This window comes from Ailuropoda melanoleuca, chromosome 3, assembly GCF_002007445.2.
Source record: "Ailuropoda melanoleuca isolate Jingjing chromosome 3, ASM200744v2, whole genome shotgun sequence".
Lineage (NCBI taxonomy): Eukaryota > Metazoa > Chordata > Mammalia > Carnivora > Ursidae > Ailuropoda > Ailuropoda melanoleuca.
The window spans coordinates 47698470-47726342 of record NC_048220.1 but is presented as its reverse complement, the minus strand read 5'-3'; the positions used below and the strand labels follow the sequence as shown (position 1 = coordinate 47726342).

The window sequence follows — 27873 nt, the reverse complement described above, 5'->3', positions numbered from 1 at the left end:
GAAAATAAAAGCAGCGTGTTCCCAAGATCATCAAGACATTGGGCACAGATTTACAGAAAGCCCAGGAAAGGTATCCTCAGGACACGAGACTCTAACCAAGACCACCGGACACCAGTACGCCAAGTCTTTACACGTCAAAAACAAAAAACAGGTGCTAAAGTGTACCAGAGAGAAGGAAAGACGAAACAGAAGAGAGCGCAGAGGCACGTACCTCACATAACTGCCTTCTCTCCTTGAGAGCAAAAACAAACACTTTAAACCTTCTAGGTCTGTAGGAAGCTGTCCATTTTTACCCCTGCAAAGGTATCGGAAACGACAGAGATACGATTGTCCAGAGACGCAGATCTTAGAAATCAGTGGACAAGTGCATTTACGGTGTGCAAGGTTACTAACATTAACCAAAGAGCAACCTTGGGGAGGAAAGCAGGAACGAAACGAGTAAGGAAGCTAGGGCTCCCTATCAAAATGCACACGTAACGGGCCTCCCTCCTTCATCTGGGCTGCCGACATGCCATCCAGACTGAAGAAGACCCAGAGACTTCGGGGCCACGTGAGCCATAGCCACGGCTGCATCGGCAAGCACGCAGGAGGCCGGGTCCTGCTGGTGGCATGCGTCACCACAGATCAACTTCGACACATATCACCCAGGTTACTCCGGAGAAGTGGGTGTGAGATGTTACCACTTAAAGAGGAACCAGAGCTTCTGGCCAGTTGTCAACCTTGTAAACTGTGGACCTTCATCAGCTGCAGACACAGGGAAATACCACCAAAGATAAGACCCGAGCTGCTCCTGTCCCTGATGTGGTGCAATCGGGCTGCTACAGAGTTTTAGGAAATGGAAAGCTCCCAAAAGCGTTTCTTCCAGCCTGTCATTATGAAGCCCAAATTCTTCAGTGGAAGAGCTGAGAAGATTAAGGGTGGGTGTCCTAGAAGCTTGAAGCCACACGGAGGGAGGGTCATTAAATGCTAACAAGTGCTCCCCCCCCAAATAAAAGTACAGGCATAACATAACTGGAGTCAAGAGTGATTGCTTTATATAATAAAGTATATAAACATAAACTTTAAAAAAAAAATCAAGTATAAAAACTTGTTTTTATCGGTTCATCTAAGCCAAAGTTTTAAGTAAATAATAAAGCATACATTAAAATTTAAGAACTAGAACTCAGCATGTCAGGTATCACTTAAACAGTTACAAAGAGTTTCACTTTTTTAATAAGTATTGAGTAAGTACCTTCTCAGGCAAATGTATGAGAATAAAAACATTAACCTGATGTTGTCTCTAATCTCGAGTGGCTTAGAGTCTAGTGAGGGAAATTAGGATATATCTAGGTAAAAGGAATAAACGCCATTATAAGGTATAGCTCAAAAATTATGGGAGTTTACTTCCAGGAAGGGATTCTGGGAAGCCTACCTAGGAAAGATGGCATCTGAGATGCACTTGGAAACTGAGCTGGAGACGCAGACTGCAAGGAACAGGGAGAGAAGGCCCAGCATGGACCTGAGCAGACAGTCATAAAAGGCCATGGGGCACATGAAGAACAGCGAGTGGGTCAGATTGACAGCCCTTTACAATGAGCAATAAGGCAAGAATGTAGGATTGGAACCAGATTACAAGGGGTCTTAAGCACCAGGCTAATAAGTCTGAAGTTTGTTCTGTAGAAATCACGATTTAGAGCCAGGCAACCAGATGAAGAATAACCCTGCGGTAAGATGTACAGTGGACAGAAAAGGAAAAGCTGGGTAGTCAGGGACACAAAGCGGGCGAAGCTAGCACCACAGTCTAACTGGTAACAACGCCCGAACTACCCGTGGTCACGGCAGTAGAAATGGAGTGGAGAGGACCAATCCGAAGGTAAAAATCAACAGGACTTCATTTGTCAAAGGTGTATTATATGTTGATTATCTGTCCAGCACCAGAGGAGCTCCTGGGGATACAAAAATGAGGAAGATGTATATATAGATAAAATAGATATAAAATAGATATTTTAAACCTGAAATAATTAGGTAGGGGAAAAAGCAGAGAAGAGTCAGGATGACATCCCAGTTTCAATCCTAGGGAAAAGACCAGGAAGGAAGTACCATCAACAGCAAACAGGGATATGGGTGAAGGACTCAGTCAATAAAAAAGCAACTGTGCTCAAAGTCTAGTTTGAGCCCAGTACTGACAGGAAATCCACGCAAACAGCGGAACACCCAAGGGTAAGCTGAGGTGCAGAGGGAGGTCGGGAAAGATCACGGAGATGAAAGGTATGTCATGAGTGTTTACGAAACCATTAAGGACAAGTTCCTGGGTGTGGTTGGGAGGATAACATGGAGGGAGTGGGGGAACAAGGAAAAGCCAGAGGCACCAAGCCTAAGAAGGATTTCAGGGAAGAGAACAGATGACAAGACCAAGAGGTTGTACGGAGTGAGAATCTGGTCTATAGGAGGCTAGCGGGACCTCCGAGGGGAGTGGGTTAATGGAGAGTGAGCAGTCAGGAAAGGAGGTCCCGGGACAGTTCTTAAGAAGTTTGCTGATCCAGAGAAGGAGAGAAGCTTCGGGGAACAGGAGAAGCTAGAAAAGGTCCTTTTCTTTTGCCATTGCTTTTGGTGCATTTTCTTTTTCCTTTAAAAACAGAAGTCAACATTGTTATCGGCTGTGAGGGGGAAAAAAAAGTGGATGAGAAAATGAGGGAGAGAAAAGGGATAGATGATGAGACACAAAGACAAGTCTAGCTTTGGAGAAGAAGAGAGACAGTTGTTTCTGGGATACAAGAAAGCAAAGTCGAAGTGTTTTTAGTACAACAGGGCTCACCCACGCCTGATTTCTTCAGTGCAGTATGAAGCAACAGCTTCCGTGCAGACGTGGGGTTCAGAGTTCACTTACTGGGGAAAAGACCAGAATAGGCGCTGTGGAGAGACTAGCACACAACTGCAGTTGGAAATTTTTCTCCAATTCCAAGAGGTTCATAAGAATAGAGCAAGATAAACCTTTCCCCTAAACTTCCTACTGCAGTGAAATAGAAAAAAGATACGCTAAGAGAAGTGGCTAAGTTAAAGAAATACTGATGGTAAAACTTTTAAGAAACAAAAATAAAACAGGAAAGGGGAAAGCATTCAAATGCCCTTCAGACATTTTAGATTTTTTTTTATCATAGGCAGGTACTGCATATTCGAAAATATATGGACACTTTTAATTTTAAAAAGACCTGTTTTTTAAAGCACATTAAGCTTTAGGTTCCATGGAAGCAGAGACCCTATCTGGTTATATTTACCAACACAGTGCTTGGTTTTACGGTAGGTCACATATAGTAGGTGACAGGTCTATAGTGGGTTGAATGATGGCCCCCCAAAAATATGTCCACACCTGAATCCCTAGAACCTTTGATTATGACCTTATTTGGAAAAAGAGTCTGCAGATGTAATGACGGTAAGGATCTTGAGATAAGATTATTCTGGTTTATAGGGGTGGGCCCAAAGTCCAATGACAAGTGTCCGTGTGAGAGAGAGAAGACAAAGACACACAGGGGAGAAGGCAGACAAGGCAGAGACCAGAGTCGTAGAGCCACAAGCCGAAGGAGCACGTGGAGCCACAAGAAGCTGGCTGAGGCAAGGAACAGAGTCTTTCTTAAAGCCATCCGAGAGATCCTGGCACAGGCACCCCCTCAAATCCAGACCTCCAGCCTCCAGAACTTGAGAGAATACATTTCTGTGACTTTTTAGCCCCCCAGGTTGTGGTAATTTGTTACAGCAGCTGTAGGAAACTAATACACGGTTAGTACAACCATACAAATTATAATACTAGATTAAATGGGCTGGTTTCCTCTATAAAACAAAAGATCACAGTAAGAATTTCATACCAGGTAACAGAAGGACCCTCTGTGCAACAGTGAGCAAAGCTGAAGTTTCTATTTTGATAAATAAAGCATAGATGGGCAAAGTCACTACATAACAGTAAGATATACAATAAATAATCACAATTATATCGATAGAAAATGAAGATGAGATACAGTAATTACAAGTGAAGGCTAATTCACTAGAATATTACTGAAAACACCACAAACTTAAGAAATCCAGTAAGAAAACATAAACGAAGGAGAAGCATCAGTATTACGAAATATTTCAAACATGCCAAAAAAGATTACAGAATAATAAAATAAATACCCTTTAACCTAATACCCAGTCTTAACAAATCTTGACATTTGGCCAAATTCACTTCAGATTTTTTTTAAAGAAATAAAACATTTCAGATATAGGTGAAGCCTCCCGCCTGACCCCTTTCTCCTGCCTTCCACCTCGAAGGTAACCACCATTCTAAAGTTGTGTATTATTACCATGTACATGTTTAAGACATAAGTAATAGATTGCTTGATGTATTTGACACCTACAAACAAAGCAAGTGACTATGCATTTATTCTACTATCATTTTTACTCAACTTATTTTCTGAGATTTAGTTATGTTAATGCATGCAATTCTAGTTCATTCATTTTAACAGCTAAACATTGTATTACTCATCTCCCAATAATGGTCACTTAGGTTGTCTGTTAACTTTGCTGTCAATGCCACAACAATCTTCCTTGCACCTGTCTCCTCATATAGACACCAGAGGCCTCAAGCATAGTCCTCAGTGCCCCTTCTTTTCAAAAACTCTTTTTCTTTGGTCAGCAGCCTTTATGACAGCATAAAAGTATGCCCATAATTAAGAGAATAATCTGACTGGAGATAAGGTACTTTCTGTGGGGAAAAACCTACATTCTGTATTAAGTTCCGTTTTAAGTCATCTCACAGTACCTAGTTAGCAATGGCATTTGGAGCAAAAAGCCGTACATTTCATTAGCAGGAAATTACCTGTGCGATATTTTGAGAAGACATAATTGCCTGGTTATAGAATATACGGCCAAAGTGATCCCGATCTGGAAATATTTCTGCTTGTCGCGGTAAGTTTGCCCCTCCTGAATCAACTGAAGACAAGGGCAATAACAGAAGTCAGTACATCTGAATGAACAAAACGCCCTGCACACAGAGAGACTGGTATCAGTGACAACAACGGTTCTTAATCACATTCACAGAAAGCTGGCCCTACGGGTCTAAACTATTCTACACCACCTTTCTCCGGTCCCCCAACACAGCCAAAAAATTCACTATTTTCCTCAAATCCATTAGGATCTCCTCCCTGTGCAAAATTCCACTTGAAATGTTTAAGACATTCTCTCCTTTGAGGACGAGCTAAAGCCCCAGAAACACCGTAAATTCTTAACCAGTTCAGCTAAAAAAAAAAAAAAAAAGTGTTTTTCCCTCTTTTAAACCAATACAAAATCACCTATGGAAATCATGTGACAATTCATTACCGACTGCCAGGGGACTGTTTTTACCACAGAGCGGAGTGGGGGCTAAGAATGTCCGCTGAAATTGGAACAGAGCCTGATGACTTCAGAGCTGTGTGACTATTGGCATGTTTCCTAGCTGTTCTATGACTCGCTTTCCTCACCTGTAAAATGAAGGGGACAACAGCAGCTCTCCCAGGGAGCTGTTCCTGGGATGACATGAAATAAGGTAGGTAAAGTACCTAGTTCAGCACACTGTGAGTGCACATAGCAGTTTTATGAAAATTTAGCTAGTCCCATGCCTACTGCTCTTGCCAACATCCATTAAGTCTTTCGTTGTTCTTTAATACATAACATCCTGTCTCCAATTCGTTCAAGCTTGCCCAAGAGACGGATAACATAGTACTCTTCACTCCATCCCCTACGGTGTTTGGCACAGCACCTGTAAGCAGTAGGGCCTCATATGCTGTTTTCTACATGTGCAAAAAAAGTTCACACTGTGAGTCAACCAGGTAAATTCACTTTTGCAGGAAAAAAAAGTCTCTACGTCAGTACCTGTTCAAACACCCACATAATTAAACAGGAAACATATGCTGGCATTTCACCAAACTAAACTAATAGCAGGCAGCTACCTTGCTTTTATGTTCCCTTTGAAATACCCTTAGATTTAAACATATGTTAATTTCAAATGTAAATTTCCTTTCATTAAAAATTAAATTTCTTTAAATTGCATTTGCTGAAATTATTCAAGCATTTAACAAAGTGCCTAGCACTCAAGAGATCCATAAATATCAGCTATTATTTTTTCATAGTTTGAACTCATTAAGACAAAAAGAAAATATATAGACAGAAAAAACCCACACACGTAGAGAAAAAACTGGCATACATGAAAATACTGTCAGAGGTTACTCCTCAGTGATGTTATTATAGGTGGTTCTTGTTTACTTTTTCTTCCAGGGTTTTTAGCAAAGAACATGCATTTCTTTTGTAATTACAGGAAAAACCAACGGTTTTTAAAAATACCTGCTGATAATGTGATATATAGCCTTCTAAACAGTATTGTATTTTAGCAGCTAAAAATAGTTCATTTTACGACTCTTGTGACTTGCCCAAATAGATGCAGGGGAGTCTGTTTTGCATTGCAATTTCTTGCGCCCGTAAATGTTTCTTCACAGTCACTGGGTAGTAGGTACCTCCTTTGACGGTGGCATCATTAGCAACAATAACGCATTCCACTCTAAAAGGCAGAAATTTTATTACAAAGAGAATAGGAGAGACTTCCTCAAAGTTAAAAGGCCAATTACGTCTCATTACAAGACACTGCAGTGCATCCTTCAACTTCTAGTACATTTCACCAGTACTAGTCATTAGCAGACAATCTCGTGATACAAAAACGAGCTGTAAATCACAGTTCACATACTCACTTATATAATATAAAATGACTACTATGAACTTTACAAACTCATACTTAATTTTTAAAGAGTCATCAGTCCTTGGAAATGCAAGCTGGTGCAGCCACTCTGGAAAACCACATGGAGGTTCCGCAAAAAAAACAGAGATACCGTATGACCCAGTAATTGCACTACTGAGTAGTTACCCCAAAGATACAAATGTAGTAATTTGAAGGGGCACCTGCACCCCAAAGTTTATAGCAGCAATGTCCACAATAGTCAAACTATGGAAAGAGCCCAGATGTCCATCGACAGATGAACGGATAAAGAAAATGTGGTATACATACACAATGGAATATTACATAGCATCAAAAAATGAAAACCTGCCATTTGCAAAGACGTGGACGGAACTAGAGGGTGTTATGCTAAGTGAAATAGTCAATCAGAGAAAGACAATTATCATATGATCTCACTGATATGTGGAATTTGAGAAACAAGGCAGAGGATCACAGAGGAAGACAGGAAAAAATGAAACAAGAGGAAACAAGAGAGAGAGACAAACCATAAGAGACTCAATCTCAGGAAACAAACTGAGGGTTGCTGGAGTGGAAGGGGGTGAGAGGGATGGGGTGGCTGGGGAGGGTATGTGCTGTGGTGAGAGCTACGTGTTGTGTAAAGACTGATGAATCACAGACCTGTACCCCTGAAATAAATGATACATTATATGTTAATAATAAAAAATAATAATTATTAAAACAAAACTAAAAAGACTTGCCAAAAAAAAAAAAAAGGAGTCAGTCCTGGGGGCACCTGGGTGGCTCAGCTGGTTAAGTATCTGCCTTTGGCTCAGGTCATAATCTCAGGGTCCTCAGATCGAGGCCTGTGGCAGGCTTCCCTGCTCAACGGGGAGTCTGCTTCTCTCCCCCCACTTTACCCCTCCCCCTGCTTGTCCGTACGTGCATGTGCATGCTCTCTCTCTCTCTCCTTCTCTCTCTCAAATAAATAATCTTTAAAAAAATAAATAGTCATTAGTCCTGTATTAGCAGTGAAAAACTAACAACCTCAGCCACATTTCATAAAGATTCTTTCAATGAAATGATCCTAGCAAGATAATAATAATAATACCAAAAAAAATCCAAATCTCAAGGGTGAGATAATCCCTCATAATAAACCACCAGGTTTCCTTGTAGGAAGGTAATATGCAAAAGTGAAAACTGACCTACCAAGAGAATTTACTTTTTACATTTTCAAAAGTTCTTCAATGTTACTACCACATGCTTTTCTATAAAGCTAAGACAAATTTAAAACACAGTTCCTATTTTGCTTAAAGTAACAACAGATGCAAACTATAAAATAGTATATTGAAAATATATACTATAATGCATCATCAATGACACCCTTTCTCACCAAAACCAGTTGGTTGGGTGCCACGCCCACCAGTAACACACAAAGAGCAGGGTGGTGAAGGCAGAGCACCTGTGAGGGGAACTGCTTGACATTCCCAGGGAACCTGAAGGTCAGGGGCCGACTTGAAACTGGAGTGAACAACAGTGTGCTCGTTACCAAACTTAATCTTCCTTATCTTTATGATATTATTATTATTATTTAAGATTTTATTTTTAAGTACTCTCTACACCCAACATGGGGTACAAACTTACAACCCCAAGATCGAGAGTCATACGCTCCACCAACTGAGTCAGCCAGGCACCCCTACTTATGTTATTTTTTAAAATCTCACTTTAGGGGCGCCTGGGTGGCACAGCGGTTAAGCGTCTGCCTTCGGCTCAGGGCGTGATCCCGGCGTTATGGGATCGAGCCCCACATCGGGCTCCTCCGCTATGAGCCTGCTTCTTCCTCTCCCATTCCCCCTGCTTGTGTTTCCTCTCTCGCTGGCTGTCTCTATCTCTGTCAAATAAATAAATAAAATCTTTAAAAATAAAAAAATTAAAAAAATTAAAAAAAATAAAATCTCACTTTATATTTCTTGTAATTCTGAAAAGTAAGTCACTGAGGCCCTGTTGAAAATAAAGTAGGGAGGAGCCTGGGAACAGCGGCCTCAGGTATCTCTGTGCTTCTCCAGTGAAGGGATGTGGCCAGCGGTGTTCACCGCAAGATAAAAGGGCTCGTCTCCTTACAGCATCGATTTCATTGCTAGAAAGCACTTTTCCACATTACAGTTGGCATTTTAAAGTGGAATGCCAATTCTTCATGACTTTAGTAAACAAATTAGACTTCAAAGGGAATTTCAGCTTCTGGCAGGTTGCTGGGGCTATGATCTCACACCTCCAGAGTCATTCGTCCTCCCCTGCCCTGGGGGTGCTGCCCTAGAAAAGCTGAAGAAGTTCCGATACTGGAAAGGGGCCATGGAGTCAGACAAGCTATGGTGAAATTCTGGCTCTGCGCTTGCTGGACATGTGACCTCCCACAAGAGACAGAGCCACTTGCCCATTAAAAGGTCAGAGACATGTTACAGAATGAAGAATAAAATTAGTCCACAAAAAGACAGCATTGTACATCTATTGGTGCTGCCTACCCAGAATCTATTATTTTGGCAATGGACTTCAACTTTCTTTCAGAAAATGCCTCTTACCTAATCCATGTGGTTCAGGTAGGACTGACCCCCAAAGCCTATCTTCAAAGGTGTACACTGGCCTTTCTACCTGGAATCCACACTGTGGCTCAGTAATGGTCTTGGACCCCACGCCTAACCCCACCGGAGCTCCACACCCTCTCTCAGTGCACCACTCTGCCCACATCCCCACATGTCCACAACCAGGAAGCTCTCAGAACCCAGCCCTCTTGGGTTTTATGTAGGCTTCACTGCACAGCCGTGAAGGACTAATTCAGTGGCCACTGACTGATTCAACCTCCAGCCCCTCTCCCCTCCCCAGAGAAAAGTTCCAACCCTCTAATCACATGGTTCTCCGGATAACCAGCCCCTGGCCTTGGGAGGAGTCCAAAAGCCACCTTCATTGACAATAACAAAAGACACCATGACCACTCTCAACACTTCCAAGGGTTTGGGGAGCTGTGAGCCAGAAACTGAGGACAAAGACCAAATATGTATGAGAAATAAATTTTGGTCATCTGAATGACCAAATATACCCATCTGATAAATCACAGTATTATAGTAATACAATATGTAATTATTATGGTATTATTAGTTACTCCAAACAACATATAATATGATAAGGTAAAATACATAATAAAAAAAAGTAATCGTGATGGTGCTATGTTAAGCTAGAACGGTCAAGGGATGGTAAAAATAACAGTAACTGCCCAAACTGACATGGCACTTACTATCTACTAGGTGTCCTTTTAAGGCTTTAGATATATGAGGTGTCCCATTTTACCGACCGGGACACAGGCACAGTAGAGTTAAGTAACTAGCCCAAGGTCACCAAGCAACAAGTGGTAAAGACAGCATTTGAGTCTAGGCAGCCTGGCTCTTGAGTGCATGCTTCTAAGCACGGCACGGGGGAAATATGAATGGAGACCTGAAAGATGAGAGGGAGCCAGCCTTTCAAAGACCCGGGTGAAGAATACTTGATGCGGAGCAAACAGCTCGAGTATAGCCCTTGAAGCAAAAATGAGTTTAGTGCGTTCACAGAACAGCAAGACCGGGACGGCGAAAGTGTTAAGTACAAAGGTACGGTGAGGAAAGCAGGCAGGGACCCTACCTTATAGGACATGGCAAAAAAAATGTGAATTTGTCAGAGAGAAGGACTGCAGCTCAATTATTCTTCAGCCAGTTACTATTTCAGGCAAGGAGTCCTTGATTCTAAGTTGTTTTATAAATAAATTCCATACAACAAGTTTTCTCATTAAATTTCTTGGGGTCTATTATGAACTTACCACGAAGCCTCTCTCAATATACCCAGCTCTACTCAAAACTATACAAAGAAGCAATAAAGATATAAAAGTTTCTAATGACTTCGCACAAATGGCTTTGGCTCTGAAGCGATCCCATGCTGCCGGAACAGACCTTGAACTCTGCCGCCCACAACTGTCTGTCTACTCTCAGTGGCAAGACCATCAATTGTGGTGTGTATCTCTTAAGGAATGGAGGTGTTTCTCTTCCTTTTCTTGTTTCTTCCTTTTGTTTCATGACAACCCCCTCTGGTAGCTACTAGGATCATTCCATTTTATCATGAATCATACTTTCCTGATGAAAAAAAACCAAGGTACCGAGTGGTCAAGCAATTTGCTAAAGGTCAAACAGCTATAAAATGCTGAAGCCAGGATTCTAATTGAGACTGACAACTCCTGAACCCATACAATTCCTACGTGCAGTTCAATTTCCTTCCAAGCTGAGAACTTTATAAACTGAGAACAAGGCACAAGGAAAGAAAATGAAAATGAAAAATACAAAAGCATAAATAAGAATAAAATACTAGTATACGCACAGGAAAGGTGGAAGGGCATGCTCCAACATGGTGACCATCATTATCACTGGACATACAGTTAACAGTAACTATCCTACTTAATTAGGTTATTTCATGATTATGAATTTAGTTTAGCTCTGCATTAAGTTTATCCTTTTTTTAAAGGTTTATTTTTAAGCGTCCCCTAAGACTCCAAGAAAAAAAATGTCTTCACACTGGGTGAATATTAAGCAAATCATAGCTGGCAAAGAGTTGGAGAGGAGTGTTGGGGGTACAGGAAGGAAGCAGCAGCAATGGTTAATGGCTATAGTTGCACCTCCCCCAAAGGCACGAATACGGGGAGAAGTGGGAGGTGCACACCATAAACCAGCCTGAGTCAAATACGATTGTATCAGGCTGAGTCCAACCACCTGAGGTCCAAGCTGAGCTTTGCCAATGGCTTAAGCTTGGGCAAGTTATTTACCTTGCTAAGCAGGCTTCCTTCCCTGCCTAACGGTGATGAGGAAGACAATAATACCCATTCTCACAGAGCTGTGGTGATGATTAAAACAACCAAGCAGTGGGAAGTGTTTACTACAATGCCTGGCGTGCTAACCTGAGATGGTAAACGTTGAGGCCATACATAAATATACACAAGTAAATTTACCTTCTACCAATCTAAGATTTCCTAAGTCTAGAGTGGTTCTCAAATGTTACTATTCAAGAAGCTTGAAGGGCTTATTAAAATACACTGATTTCTGGGCCCCACCCTCAAAATTTGATTTAGTCACTTTTTTTTTTTTTAAAGATTTTTTTTATTTTTTTGACAGAGATAGAGACAGCCAGCGAGAGAGGGAACACAAGCAGGGGGAGTGGGAGAGGAAAGAAGCAGGCTCCTAGCAGAGGAGCCTGATGCGGGGCTCGATCCCATAACGCCGGGATCACGCCCTGAGCTGAAGGCAGACGCTTAACGGCTGTGCCACTCAGGCGCCCCACTTTTTTTTTTTTTTTAAGTAGGCTCCATGCCCAGCATGGAGCTCAATGTGGGGCTTAAACTCAAGATCCTGAGATCAAGACCTGAACTGAGATCAAGAGTAGGGCGCTTAACCAACTGTGCCACCCACGTGCCCCGATTTGGTTGCTTTGCAGGAAGACCTAGTCATCTAGGTTTCTAACAAGTTCTCAGGTGATGCTTAGGCTACCTGGGGAGTACACGTGGAGAACGACTAATCTAAGCCACTGGTTTTCACCCTAGATGTGCGAGAGACCACCTCCAGAGCCTTGGAAAATGATATAAGCCAAGCCCACACCTGCACAGTCTGATTAAGCAGGAAGGTTTGGATTCAAGCCCCAGGATTCGTGCTGTGGTTTTTTTCTCCCCTCTTCCATCTTTGTCTCTAAAGCTCCACAGATAAATCTGATATATGTTGGGGTAGGAAGCCTCAGTCCTAAATAATACAAACAGCATAAAACTTGCATGTTCGTCCGCAAAGCTGTGAGTGGTGGCCGGTGCCTGTCAGTCTTCTTCCTGACCCACATTATTGAGTGTAAGTAGAATGCTCACCCTGATACTCTCCCGATGCCGGTAATAATGCCACCAGCGGGGACCTCCTCATTCACATATAACTGGTAACCTGCAAACTGAGATAATTCCAGAAATGGAGACCTGAAAGGGAAGAAAGGGTATCAACTGAATTAAAGTCATTAAAAAAAAAGCATATTTAAAGAGTTAAACATGGAAAAGATTAATGAACCAATGTTTCAAGTATGCATGCTGTATATATAAAATCCACTAAAAAAAAATATTTAACCAAAATCTAGGGTGGATGATTCTTTGAGGAATTACACATTATAACCATACAACAGAACACTAGGTACCTATTTTAAGAGATGTGGTACAAACATGCTTACTAGAAGAGAAAGAGACTAGCATCTAACACTAATGTAAGTCCCCACCCTGCACCAGGCTCTCTTAGGAGCTCCAGAAACGTAACTCACTTCTTCCTCAGAACCACCTCCTGAGATGGATCCTATCATGATCCCCACTGACTGCTGAGGAAACTACAACACAGAAATTAAGTCACTTGTCTAAGGTCACACAACTAGTAAGCGGCAGAGCTGGGTTTTAATAAGCTATCTAATCCCAGGGACCAGGCTCCTCACCATTGTATTTATTACTCTAACTTTCACTTACTTAAATGTTCAGGATTCAGTAAATGGGGAGAAAAGGATGGTATGAAACACCACATTTGTATGATTCCATTTCCCTTGTAAAAAAAAAAAAAAATGTGTCCAAGGGGCATGCACCTGGTGGCTCAGTTGGTTAAGCATCCAACTCTTGGTTTCAGCACAGGTCATGACCTCAGGGTCATGAGATCAAGCCCCTAGCAGACTCCCTGCTCAGCAGGGAATCTGCTTCCCCTCTCTCTCCCTCTGCCTCTGCCCCTTCCCCTGCTCATGCTTTCTCTCTCAACTAAATATATCTTTTTTTAAATGTGTCTAAAATACATATGCACAAGAACATTCTAGAAGGATATACACTTGGTGTTAACAGTGTTTGTCTCCACATTGGGGGTACGGGTACACGTCATAAGAAATACTTTTGGAGTCCTCATTCCCTTCTCTCCACCTGCACTCCTCGCCTCCCACTCCAATCCTTCAGGAAATCCCATTGGGTTAGCTCTGTCTTGACAACATGCCTAGAACCCAACATTCGCATCACCTCCACTACTTCTACCCTAGTCCAAGTCACCACCATATCTCCCTTGAATCACTGCCACATCCCCTAACTCTTCTTGGTGCTTCTACCCTTGCTGCCCACAGTCTACTCACAAAACAGCAGCTAGAATGACTCTTTTCAAATGTAAGTCACATAGATCATAGGTCTCCTGTTCAAAACCCTACAAAGTCTCCTCAGTTCTCCCAGATAAAAGCCAAAATTTTTACAATGATCTACAAGGTCTAATGGAATTGAACCCCATCTCTACTACTCTCCCCTTCATGCTTTCTTACCCTTAACTCACTGGCATCTGGGGTTCTTGGGCATATCAACACATAATGCACATTCCCACCTCAGGCCCTTTGCACTGGCCATTCCTTCTGTCTGTAGCACTCTTTCACCAGTATTTTCAGGGCTCTCTCTCTTCACTCCTTTAAATCTTTGCTAAGATATCACCTTCTCAATGAGGCCTACCATAACCACCTTATTTAAAACTACAACTTGACCCTCATCTTCTCCCTTACGCTGGTCTATTTCCTTTTTTTCCCATAACATTTATCACCTTCTAATATACTATATAACTTACCACATTAATCATTTATTTTCCATCTCCTCCTGCTACAATGTAAACTCCAGTTGGGCAAAGATCTTTGTCTGTTTTGTTCACTGATGTATCACTATCACCTAGAACAGTGCCCGACACTTAGTCACCTCTCAATTAAGATTTGTTGTTGAGGGGCGCCTGGGTGGAACAGTGGTTAAGCATCTGCCTTCGGCTCAGGGCGTGATCCCGGCGTTGTGGGATCGAGACCCACATCAGGCTCCTCTGCTATGAGCCTGGTTCTTCCTCTCCCACTCCCCCTGCTTGTGTTCCCTCTCTTGCTGGCTGTCTCTATCTCTGTCGAATAAATAAATAAAATCTTAAAAAAAAAAAAAAGATTTGTTGTTGAATATACAGAAGTTGCAATGTTCTTCTAGGTTTTAACTTATACAGGTAAATATTACCAACTCAGCCTTGGAAAGAACCATCTCTGTACTTTTCTTGCTATGATTGAATTATGTCTCTATCTGCTTGCCTCCTTCCCTCAACTTTTCTATTCTGCATTCTCAGCTCACTTTCATTTGTGACCAAACCATTTGTAAAGCTACAAAATGGTACCCATTCTTTTATGAGATAGTGTGCATTTTACCTAGAAGTCTTTAACACTTTCTGTGGTTCTAAAATTACTGTCAACAATAAACATAACCCTAGAAGTAGTCCTTCCTTCAATATTTCTAGTGTTTCCCCCTAGAGGTCAAAGCATTCCTTTATGAGGCCTGACACATTTGCCCCCATAGAGTTCATAAAAAGCCAGCTTCTCTAGAATATAGATTACTCTTACGGGAGAACTACAAAGAGCTCTGAATAATGGCTCTGAGGCCTACGCGGTGTGCGGAAGGTCCCAGTGATTTAAGGGCTTTTTGAAACTATTAATTATGACTATAATTTATATCCTTTCGCTTACCTGATGAAACTTTGTTCTTTGTGTATAATAAAATTTGTATATGTAAAAAAAAAATTGTTGTTTAATCTTAGGGTAAGAACCAGAATTTAAAATCATTTATTTATAAAACTGTCAAAGAAAGTACCACAGACTAGAGAACACAGAGTTAGCACTTGGGCTATACAAACCCTGGGTCTATAAGATTGTCCACTCTTTCTCTGGCTAAAAGTTTTCCTCTTGATTTGTGGAGTTCTCGGGCTTTCTCATTGCCTCCTAAGATAAAAACATGATTAGATTAGACTGTTGTCATGTAAGGTCTCCAATTAATTTAAGGCTAGAAAAACATAAAACAGTCCAAAATACAGTACTTTTAAAAGCTCAATGTAGGGGCGCCTGGGTGGCACAGCGGTTAAGCATCTGCCTTCGGCTCAGGGCGTGATCCCGGCATTATGGGATCGAGCCCCACATCAGGCTCCTCTGCTATGAGCCTGCTTCTTCCTCTCCCACTCCCCCTGCTTGTGTTCCCTCTCTTGCTGGCTGTCTCTATCTCTGTCGAATAAATAAATAAAATCTTTAAAAATAAATAAATTAATTAATTAATTAATTAAAGCTCAATGTATCTTCTAAGAAACAGCTAATTTTCAGATCATTCACTCAACTTACAAGCTTTATTTTCTGAAGTAAGTAAAACAGAATTATAAAAAAATTGATCCCTGATTTCATAGCATATCACACACTTTCTGAATTCACTGGTAATGACTAAATAATATAGTATCTTCTCTGCAACTCATACACTGTAAATACTGCCTCACCGCCACCACAAATACCTAGCACTCTGCTACATACTATGTGTAATTTGAAAAACTCCTACCTTCATTTGTACCAGATAAAAAGCACTATTTTAGAGATGCCCTCCCTGACGAGCACGGCAAGACTTACCTAAAGGTAAGTGACCCCTAACTTTTTACACTATCTCCAAATGGGAGAGAGTTGCACACCTAATGTATCAATTAAAAAGTCCAATTTTGCTAGCATCTTCACTCAGAGATTGTCTTGGGTGTTTCCTGATGGGGTTCTAGACGAAGAAAATCACAGTAGTTGAAGAGTGCACGAGGTCACCAGAGGAGGCTGCCTGAGGTGCCTGGCACACCAAACCTCACCCACACCGACGGCTGCCGGGCTCGGTGTCTCCGGAGGACCGCGAACCCACTCTCAGCAAGCCGAGGTATCAGATCCGAAACAGAAGGATCTTACCATACCTTAATATGTTTAGTTTCACCGCTGCCCACGAATTTCATCTTAATATGCTCTCGGACTAATGAAGTGTTCAGCTATTCAAGAAAGCTATTTCCTTGGGGGTTTTTTAGGTGAGAAAACAACTTCTTGTCTATTTCAAACAAGCTTTCAAGTGTTATCTTATGTTTCAAACCAGGTCTCTTGACTCTATCCAACGGGATTTTTTTTTTTTTTCTGAAGAGACAGATGGCATATTTCTAAGATAATATCTGCCTTAAGCTTACCAAGAAAATTCTATAACACGTCTAACCTTCTTTTAAGCTGAAAATAATTCTGGGAGGCAAAGATTTAGTTCCAAAACAGTTTAATTAGATCAAATCACTGTTGTCTTCCTCCCAAGCACTCAGAGGAACTGAGCTTCTCTACTGAGGTGGGTTTGGGTACAGGAGGTGAAGGTATAGAAGAGGCAAAAGACAGGTTACCGAGGGGCAGAGGAAATTTCTGGGAGAGGCACATTCATTATCTTTATTGTGGTGATTATTTCACAGGTATATACAAATGTCAAAACTCAAATTGTACATTTTAAATAATGCAGTTTATTGTACATCAACTATACCTTAATAATATTGTTTAAAAATAAATATTAAAAGAAAATGAGCCTAAGGCCTTGGTGAGGGTCTTTAGAGAGTCCAGTGACATAAGAGCCTATGAAGAGGCTAGCAGGGAAGGGGGGCCAGAGAGGGTGGAATGACACAGAGGTGGTAAGATATACACATATTCTTTCGCAAGGACTTAAGACAAAATCACTCTTTCTTAATTCTGCCTAGAGTTTGAATTTGCAATTTGGAACAGCTACTGAATTCTGGTTTTGTTAGGAAAAACCAGAAAGAGGGATATCCTTGATGCAGATTCCCAGATCACAGAATTAAGCTCCTTAAGCATTTAAACTACCCTGTGACAGGACATCCGGGTGGCTCAGTGCGTTAAGCGTCTGCCTTCGGCTCAGGTCATGATCCCAGGGTCCTAGGATCGAGTCCCATATCTGGCTCCCTGCTGAGCAAGGAGCCTGCTTCTCCCTCTGCCTACTCTGCCTGCCCCTCCCCCTGCTTGTGCCCTTTCTCTCTCGCTTTCTCTGACAAATAAATAAAATCTTTAAAAAATAAAAAAAAAATGAATAAACTAGCCTAGGGTATGTGGGCAGCTACAGAAACAATGTGACACAGCACATTAGTTTTCCAAAGATTATTCTTGAAGACTCTGTGCTATCTCCATTCCCACAAACTCCCAGACAAACAGCCTGTTCCTTCAGTCCCGTATACCATACTGCACCGACTCTAATACACACATTTTGTTCACATTTTAACATCCCCGAAACCAGGAAGCATTTTACAGTTTACAGGGTCTTTGAATCGCTGTCACCAGGGGACATCACAACACACCTGTCTGCCTCTGCCTGCACAGCACAAATGTCACTTCAAGTGTGCTACATGCACTGTTAGAACTACCTGCATGGAGGTAACTTCCATTTTAAAATGTCTTCAGGGGCGACTGGTGGCTCAGTCGGTTAAGCGTCTGCCTTCGGCTCAGGTCATCATCCCAGGGTCCTGGGATCTAGCCCTGCATCGGACTCCCTGCTCCATGGGGAGCCTGCTTCTCCCTCTACCCCTCTCCCCAGCTTGTGCTCTCTCATTTTCTCTCCCACAAAAATAAATAAAATCTTAAAAAAAAAAAAAAGAATCTTATCTTAAAAGTGGCTTTCAGTTTCAAGTCACCTAACTTTCTAAAGTAAACTGTCACACTGACCAATAATGGCACAGTAGAATTCAATGTGGTATTTGTTTATATATTAATATTTTACATTCCCCATATGATGCAATTTCTTCCAAGCAAAAGGATGTCTATTATGTCCATAACTCAAAAACAGAAAATGATGACAATCTCAGTGGATGCTGTGGCTAAAATAAGTTGATGAAAATCTGAAATTTTACTGTTGCCCAGATAGTGGCAGTGCTCTAGGAGCAGAAAAAACTGGCCAAGTAAGAGGGAAAAACACCAACAATGGCATGTCAGCATACCAACAAATACAGAGTCTTGAAGAGTCAAAGCTTGCTGCTACTAGTTTTTCCCAGAACCAACAACTATCAAGGATCATCTTCATTAACAGCATAAAATGAAGAATAAATGAGTGTTCACCTAATCTTATTTTCTGCGCTCGTTCACGGAGTTGATTTACTAGTGCTTTCATCTGTTCATAGTTTTCCTAAAACAGAAACAAAGAAAGAAAAGGAGAGTAATATTAGAAAGCAATTATCTTTTTTTTTTTTTAGACAAAGTAAGGGTTGATGAGAACATCACGCGCCAACCCCATGTGGCCTCATGCGGGCCACCCCCCACCCATGTGGCCTCCGTGTTGTGTCACTCCCTAAGATGGAAAAGATGAATTCCTGCCTGTCCATCTTTGCCCAAGCTCCTCTTCCCGCCTTCCCTCTCTGGTCCACGAATCCAAAGCTTACCCTCTTTACAGCATAGATCATGTTCCCTCTCCTCTCTAACCCCATTTCTGGTCACTCCTACTCATTTTAGCATCTTTCTTCTGTGTCAACTGAACTTCTGATTTCTATTTGCTTCCCAATTTTAAGGAATATAAGCCCTTTGAGAGTTAGAATGCCATCATGTCCCATCAATCCCTGCCCTAAGGAGTTTCTAACCAATGCAGAAATGCTTGCTTACTGACAACTTACACTTAAAAGCAGAGCCCAGGGGAAACAATAGGTCCTATTTTGTTTTAAAAGGAAGAAAACTCTATGTTTGCACATCTTTAGAAATTCTCTAGAGTAATATGCAGGAAAATATAAACTGTGAGAGGTGGAAAAATGGTAGAGGGCCTACCATTTCCTCATTCTGTCAATTTTGTCTGATCAGCTCTTTACTTTAGACGAATAAGCAGTGAGTTATTTTTGAAAATTCAGAGTTGAACCCACTAACACATTTTCCCCACAATGTGTTTAACATCTCTGATTTAATTCCTTTTCCATGACACAATACTATGCAGCTTTCCAGCTGTTCAAAATTAGATGAATTTACAGTCTTTACAGTAGAACTCTAATTTCTTATTTTCTACAACTCTAAGAGCTCCCAAGGAAAGTTTCTGCTACATTCTCTTGCTCTGCAAAGTCCAGAAAACAAAAAAGAGAAAAGCAGCATATTGTTAGGGAATGAACCTTTGCCCTGGAGTAAGGAGGTCCCAACCGCTGAACTATCACTGTCCACTAGCCCTGTGACACCTTCCCTTCAAGGCCCACCAAGCCCTGTCCGAGGGCAAACAATCTGCCAGGAACAAACTCCAGTATCAGCCTAGAACATTGTTTCCCACCCTTGGCTGGACACTGGAATCACTGAGAAGCTTTGAAAAAGAAAAATAAAAATAAACCCTCAGAGATTCTGACGGCATTGGTTGCAGGTACATGGCCTGGGCACTAACCACTTTGAAAGTTCCCCAAGGATTCAAATGTCCAAACAAAAACAGAGAAATGCTGGCCCATAGTCTCCATTTCTGAGCTCCGCTCAAAGCAAATTGGAAACCTACCAAAAAAGGGGGTTTGGTAATAGGCAGATTTCTTTTATCACCAGAACTTTTTTGGATTACCATGGTGTTCGTTCATATTAATAGCATGAGGCAGTGAAAGCCAAGAACTTTGCCCTTCTATTAAGGCCAGGTTACAGATCCCTCTTACTCACATTTAGCAAATTCAGGAACTCCTACCTTGATGAATTCCTTCCTTGATGAATTGACTCAGACAGAAACGAAGCTCTGCACCAGAGCACGTCCGTTCAGCCCGTCACCAAGAGGTGGCACTAGAGCAACGTGTATAATGCGCTTGAAGCATATGAAGAGACTTCCAGTGGCCTTTCAAAACCTACTACCATCGCAAGCGTAAAGGGAGCTACGTGGGTACTGAGAGCCTCCTGCGCTGAGAACGAGTCCCAGGAAGCAGGGGCTGTGTCCTGAACTCCTCTGTCATCCATGAGAGACCCAGCAGAGGGAGTCTGTAAGGGAAAGGCCTCCTTGTATGAACAAAACCGGGAGGCAGAGAAGTGCTCCGGGAGATGGAGCTGGGGGCCAACTCCTATCTGTAGCCAAAGGCCATCTCTCTGGGCGGATCTCTCACCTGACCTGGGGCTGCAGCGGCCAACCTGGGGCTCAGAGATGGGCACTACTCTGGCCTCAGGCCCTGGGCTCCATCTACCTGCCGCTCAACGCACAGGGTGAGGGAAAGATCTGATTGCTGTGCTGCTAAGTGGAAAGGAAAGCAGATTATTTCACTGCACAGCAAAGTTATTATTTTTTGCTTGTTCCCCACTTCAAGTCTATCTTGTTAACTTCTACCTTCATTCTAAGGTTAAAAATCCACCTTGCAGGTGGCCTAGTGTTTCACAGGCCTTTTTTTTTTTTTCCAAGTAAGCTCTAGGCCCAACATGGGGCTCAAACTCATGACCCCCAAGATAAAGAGTTGCGTGCTATAAGACTGAGCCAGCGAGGCACACCTCAGAAACCCTGATCTTAAGAACCTCCACGGGTGGTGAAGCACCGTCATCAAGGTACTCAGCCTTCCCAAATGCTCCACTGTGTGGAATTCCACTTCCTCTCTCTGCCCCTCTCAGCTCAGCAATTTCTCCAATTCGTGGACTGATTGGTTCTGTGGTTTTTAACAAAAGACTTGCTCACTTTGAGTTTAAGGCATTTCTGGAAAGGAACCTCATCCAAACTGTTAACCCTTGTATCTCTTCACTTTCTAGTAGTCAGATTAAAAGATAATCTGAAAAATACACTGTAGGAAAAGAGAGGCCACATATATTCTTCAACATGTGACTCCAAGTTCAAATAAAGGAATTTAATGGGGTGCCTGGGTGGCTCAGTTGGTTAAGCGTCCAACTCGATTTGTGCTCAGGTCATGATCTCAGGGCCATCAGATTAAGCCCCGCTTTGGGCATACTGGGCATGGAGCCTGCTTAAGATTCTCTCTCTCTTGGGGCGCCTGGGTGGCACAGCGGTTAAGCGTCTGCCTTCGGCTCAGGGCGTGATCCCGGCGTTACGGGATCGAGCCCCACATCAGGCTCCTCTGCTATGAGCCTGCTTCTTCCTCTCCCACTCGCCCTGCTTGTGTTCCCTCTCTCGCTGGCTGTCTCTATCTCTGTCGAATAAATAAATAAAATCTTTATTAAAAAAAAAAAAAGATTCTCTCTCTCCATTTAAGAAATGAAACAGATGAACATAGGGGAAGGGAGGGAAAAATAAAATAACACGAAATCAGAGAGGGAGGCAAACCATAAGAGACTCTTAATTATAGGGAACAACATGAGGGTTGCTGGAGGGGAGGTGGGTGGGGGGTGGGGTAACTGGGTGATGGGCACTAAGGAGGGCACTTGATGTAGTGAGCACTGGGTGTTATACGCAACTGATGAATCACTAAACTCTACCTCTGAAACTAATAATATACTATATGTTAATTAACTGATTTTAAATTTTAAAAATTTTAAAAAAGATTCTCTCCCTCTCCCTCTGCCCCCCACCTCCCTTCATTCACTCTCTCTTTAACATAAATAAATGAATGAAGGAGTGAATGAATAAAAGGGATTTAATGCCAAAGGGAAAAAAATCTGAATACTTATTATCGCAGCAAGGTAATGTGAAAGATTAACACTTTTACCTAGGAATAATCCTATTTTGTTAGTTTAAAATTGATAAGATGAAGGAAAAAAGGTTTTTTCCAGTGACATTATATGGGGCTAATTCTCAAGCGAGTGTATGTATCCACTCATGATGACATACTATCTTCTGCTCAGTACTGCTTAGTTCAATAGTACTAGGATACGAATAGGTTACAGGATGCAAAGTGAAGAGGAAGGGGTTTCACTAACATTTTCAGCTCCCCTTAAATGAGGTTTGTCACTGTTGTTAATGGAAGAAAGCTGGGGCGCCTGGATGGCTCAGTCAGTTAAGCATCTGCTTCTGACTCAGGTCATGATCTCAGGGTCCTGGGATCAAGCCCCACATCAGGCTCCTTGCTCAGCTGGGAGCCTGCTTCTCCCTCTGCCTGCCGCTCCCCCTCCTTGTGCTCTCTCTCTCTCTCTCTGACAAATAAATAAAACAAAAATCTTTTAAAGAAAAATAGAACAAAGTCTATCAAAACTAAAGCTAGTTATACAAGGGATCTTTACCCTAGCTAAGCCAGCCTACCAGTTAAGAAATGAAGGGAACTGTCACTAATTGCCAAGGCTTTCTGAAGCACATGGCCATATGAAGTGACAGCAGAAAGTACATATTCCTCTTTTTTTTTTTTAAGATTTTGATTTATTTATTTGACAGAGAGAGACAGCCAGTGAGAGAGGGAACACAAGCAGGGGGAGTGGGAGAGGAAGAAGCAGGCTCAGCAGAGGAGCCTGATGTGGGGCTCGATCCCATAACGCCGGGATCACGCCCTGAGCCGAAGGCAGACGCTTAGCGACTGAGCCACCCAGGCGCCCCAGAAAGTACATATTCCTAACCACTAAGAAAACTATGCAGAGAGAAACCAGACTGTGACCAGGGCTCCTATGTGCCATCTCCCAACCAAGGCATGGCTTTATTTTTTATTCCCCTCTCGTGGATTGTTTGCATTAAGGTTTACCTTTTGTAGCTAGAGGTCCCAGATGACAAGGGTACACCTAAGCGAAATCTTTTAACATCCAACATAAGAACATGCCCACTCTCTCCATACTATTTATTATCTGTGGCAGACACAGAGAGCTGCTTATCCAGATCCATTCTTCCCCTCTTTCTTGATGACGAAATCCTACTTTTACTCAAGGTGACAACACGCCCCTGCTGAAAAACTAACATGGCCACGTGACTTAATTCTAACCAATGAAATATAGGCAGAAGTTGTTCGGCATGACTTCTAGAAAGGCTTCTTAAAAGGAGAACAAGCAGATGAGGGTGTCCTTTTGCCTTCTCACCCTTCCTCCTCCTTTACCTGAACTCATACATAATAGGTGGAGCTTAAGCAGCCACCTTGAGAGCACGAGGCAGACAGTACTACTTGTTCAAAATTCTTCTGTCCCTCCCACCCTTGCCAAGATTCAACATCAGATTACAGTTCCCCACCTACACTCCATGAATCTGCTCATTTTACTTGCTTTGACCAGCGGAATGTGGGCAAAAGTGATAGTGTATCAACTGCAAGCAGAGGAGCTAAGAGGGACCGTGTTTCTATACGCTTCTCCTGACCCCCAGCCTTCCCCTATGAGAGAAGCATCTCTCAGTAGCCACTGTCCTTTCAGTCTGGGTTCTGGAATAAAGAAACAGCAGACCTGAATCTGACACATTGCCTAGGCAAGAACCGCCATGACCAACCCACAGATCCCAGAGCAAAAAAAAATAATATTTGTTCTCTGCACACAGAGATCTTGGGACTGTCTGCTACACAGCATTACTGAAGCAAAAGCTGGCTAAACAGATCCTGAGATGACGATGTGGAGAGAAGGAAAAATTGCAAGAGGGCTCTTGAGGGCTTATTATATCCCAGGCCATGTTATAAGCGGTCACTAACTGTCCCAATGACTCTATGACATATGCACAGTTATTAAAGCCACTATATAGCGGAAAGTAACTGAGGCACAGAGAGGTTAAGTAACTAGCCCCCAATTACTCAGCTAACAAGTAGTAGAGCTAGGATTTAAACCAAGGTACACTAGCTCCAGACCCTTGCTCTTACACCCACTCATTAGGGCCACTGTTAGCACTTTCTTTTTTTTCTCTCCGTGGAAATATGTTGTTAGTTTTTAACATACGTGAAATACTAGACCAGTAACTTTTCCATCCTACCACAACTACTTCCCTAATCACCAGTGCACAGGCTGGACCAAAACACTGAACACCTGACACAGAGAAAGGAGTTACATGCCCAGGCCCACAGTCCCTAACCCCTAGCTAACAGCCACCATCAAAAACATAGGCCCGAACCGAAAGCCAAAAGAGAGGGCAGACCAGGAAGCTCTAGGCCCTCATTCTCCCACAGAGACATCCCAAAACGACCAAAAATTGGCTAAAATAACCTTATGGAAGCTCCAGAAAATAGTCAAAGGCCTACAGCAACCAGAACACCCAGCCAAGATGCCATATTCCAAATGGGAGGAAATCTATCCTCCATATGGCCACCACGCTGATGATGATTTCACCACGTCCACAGGACCTCGCCACTTCTCTAAGTATCTTAGCGGGCAGCCTGCAAAATGAAATCTGAATGTGGCTTCTGCATGCAAGGCTCTCCACTATTTAATCTCATCTACTCCATGAATTCCATACCCTAATCATGACTTCGAAGTTCTCACATCCACTCTACGCTTTCATCACTTGGTTATCTATGTCCTCCTAACTTCCTTAGTTTGTATAGTCTTGCCTCTCCTTCTCAGCCCTGAACCTGGCCAGCTCTCACCCATCGATCAAGATCCGACTCACTCTTTGCTTCCTATCTGCAGCTTTCTGTAACTACCTTTTCAAGCTTTAGACACCATTTATCACAATGCACCAGTTACACACTTTCTTGTCCATTTTCCCCCCAAAATTATGATTCCATTCCTACACACCCATACCAAATACCTAAAATATTGCCTAGACCACAGAAACCACTTAATATTTCTGAATTAAACATTCTCTCCTGACCCCAGAAAATCTAAACTCTTGGAAGACTCATATTGGATATTGTTTCTGACTCAGCCTGCTCATTTTCTTTCAATTTAAGGAAATTGTTTAACATGTCTTTCCTGGGGCGCCTGGGTGACTCAGTCATTAAGCGTCTGCCTTTGGCTCAGGGCATGATCCCGGTGGTCTGGGATCGAGCCCCACATCAGGCTCCTCTGCTGGGAGCCTGCTTCTTCCTCTCCCGCTCCGCCTGCTTGTGTTCCCTCTCTCGCTGGCTGTTTCACTCTCTGTCACATAAATAAATAAATAAAATCTTTAAAAATAAATAAATAAATAATAAAATGCCTTTTCTGAAAGTTATCTGTACAGTTTAAATGTTATCTGTATAAGCTCAGAAACCATGGAACAGGGTGAAATTTTCCAGCTCTGATACTTCACAAGCTGTTTTTTTGACCTTGCTATACCTCCGGATTCCAAAAAAAAGGCCATTCAAAGATAGTGTGCGATAAGTATGTTCAATTAACAATTATTCAACTAAAGTCTGTTAAGCACAACCCAGGGTTATCTGTGCTAGGCCAGCGGTTCACAAAGCTAGCCACCGCCAAGTCCTGAGGATTTTATTAGCAATGCAAACACCAAGACCCCACCCCAGACACCCCAACGGTCCAGGGTGGGGCTTAAAGCAGCTGTACACTGAACAAGTTCCTCAGCTGACAATGCTAACTCAGGTTTTGGGAACCACTGATTTCAAAGACACAAAGCACAGGGCCAGGGCCAGAGCTAGAAGTGAAGTAAGATGTATTTGATTTGCAATTACCTTCTTTTGCAAACTTCACGACCTCCACTGAGTCCCAGAATCAGGACTGGGGGTTCCAGAGAACACAAAAGAGCTGTTCAAGTGTGCCCACCCCCCACCTGCTTCCTAGTGCGGCCGGCACTGGAGGACAGGTGGAAGAGGGATCACAGGCTCAGTCAGGGGATTCTAGGCCCGGGCTGCCGAGGCGCTCACCCAGCCTACCTGGTAGATGGCAGAACCCGAGTCTGGCTGGGTGCCCAGCGTGGCCACTGAGTCCCCGTGGTAAGCGCGCGGCCCGGGGACAAAGGTGCGGTTGCACGGCCGCAGGGCCAACCTCAGGGCAGCCCACATGACAGCCGGCAGGCAGCGAGGGACGAGCACCAGAGAGGGGGTCGGGCACGCTCGGAGTTGGTTCTTGCCGGTCCGGCTTCCCGGATTCGGCGCACCGCTCCACTCTCCTGCCGGCCGCAAGCCGCCTGAAACCTCCCAGATTCTCAGACCAGCAGTGGCACGTGTCTGCGCTCCCCGGCCGTAATAGGTCGTCGCTGCGCACCACGCCCCTGAACTCAGCCAATAAGGGCAGGGGCGCAGCTCCGCGAGGTCCTGTCGCATCGCGAGCCCGGGAGCTCCGCGGTCCGGAGGCGGAGCCACATGGATAGCAGCTCCTCCGCTCCCGCCCGATAAGGTTCGGTTCGTCTGGGATCCTTTTCAATTTATTTTCTACGCGCTGTTTTCTTCTTCCGCTCTTAATAGAAAGGGACTGGGACATGAAAAATCGCATCCTTATATGAGAGCTGGAAACTGAACAGGCATACAGCTGTCCTAAGAAACAAAACTCGTTAGAGGAGATACATATTTATTCATTCAACAAATACTTCAGTGTCTCCTATGTCCATTGCTTTTCTGGCCTTGGGTCTTACAATTTCGTGAGTCTTCCAGCTTTGTCTTCTTTTTTTGTTTCGTTTTGTTTTTGTTTTTGGCTATTTAGGGCCAGTTTCTTGAGATTCCGTATTATTTGTAGTATGGGTTTTTCTCTTTCTGAAAAAAAAAAAAAGTCATTGAGGTTTGCTCACCTTTGCATAGTATTGACACCTTAACGGTATTAAGTTTTACAATCCACCGACATGCTATGTGTTCCCATGTATTTGTGTCTTTTTAAATTTATTTTAGCAATGTTTTGTAGTTATCATTGTGCACGTCTTACACCTCCTTGGTTAATTCCTATTTTATTCTTTTTGTATTTTATTCTTTTTGATACTATTATACATGGAATAGTCTTTGTGATTTCTTTTTCAACTTGTTCATTATTAGTGTATAAAAGTGCAACTGATTTTTGTGTGTTGACTTTGTATCCTACTTTGTTGAATTCATTTATTAGTTCTCACAGTTTTTGTGGGGGGGGATCTTTAGGGTTTTCTGCATTTTCATCATCTGCAAAATGATAATTTTACTTCTTTCCTTCCAGTTTGAATACCTTCTATTTCTTATTCTTGCCTCATTGCTTTGGCTAGGACTTCCAGTACTATGTTGAATAGCAGTGACAAAAGTGAACGTTCTTGCCTTGTTCCTGATCTTCAAAGGAAACGCTTTCAGTCGTCCATCACTGAGTATGATGTTTGCTGTGCATTTTTCACATGTGGCCTCTATGATGTTAGGGTAGTTTTCTTCTATTCCTAGTTAGTTGATTGTTTTTATCATGAGAGAGTGTTGAATTTTGTCAAATGCTTTTTCTGCGTTAATTGAAACAATCATGTGTGCCTTTTTTCTTCTTTATTCCATTAATGTGGCATATTTCAGTCATCATTCAGCATTTAATATGCTCCTGAATTCATTTCACCAGTATTTTATTGAGAATTTTTGCATCAACATGCATAAGGGATATGGGTCTGTAAGGTTCTT

The 27873-nt window shown here is 42.6% G+C and overlaps 1 protein-coding gene and 1 pseudogene across 3 annotated transcripts in view; one reads left to right on the top strand and one right to left on the bottom strand.

Moving 5' to 3' along the window:
• Positions 1-26489, bottom strand: part of MCCC2 (methylcrotonoyl-CoA carboxylase 2) — a 63489-nt gene extending 37000 nt beyond the window's left edge. For 2 of the 3 annotated variants that reach the window (XM_002915896.4, XM_019796045.2), the window contains exons 1-6: positions 26197-26489; positions 18692-18758; positions 15451-15535; positions 12624-12725; positions 6414-6541; positions 4829-4941 (exon numbers count right to left, since the gene is read on the bottom strand). In XM_002915896.4, coding sequence (XP_002915942.1) covers positions 4829-4941; positions 6414-6541; positions 12624-12725; positions 15451-15535; positions 18692-18758; positions 26197-26325 — 624 coding nt within the window. In that variant the 5' untranslated portion in view covers positions 26326-26489. Of the gene's footprint in view, positions 1-4828; positions 4942-6413; positions 6542-12623; positions 12726-15450; positions 15536-18691; positions 18759-25995; positions 26166-26196 lie in introns of those variants that run through there. The other variant, XM_034656330.1, reaches the window with a different exon arrangement.
• Positions 509-1001, top strand: LOC117801512 (annotated as a pseudogene).
• Positions 26490-27873: the final 1384 nt, after the last annotated feature.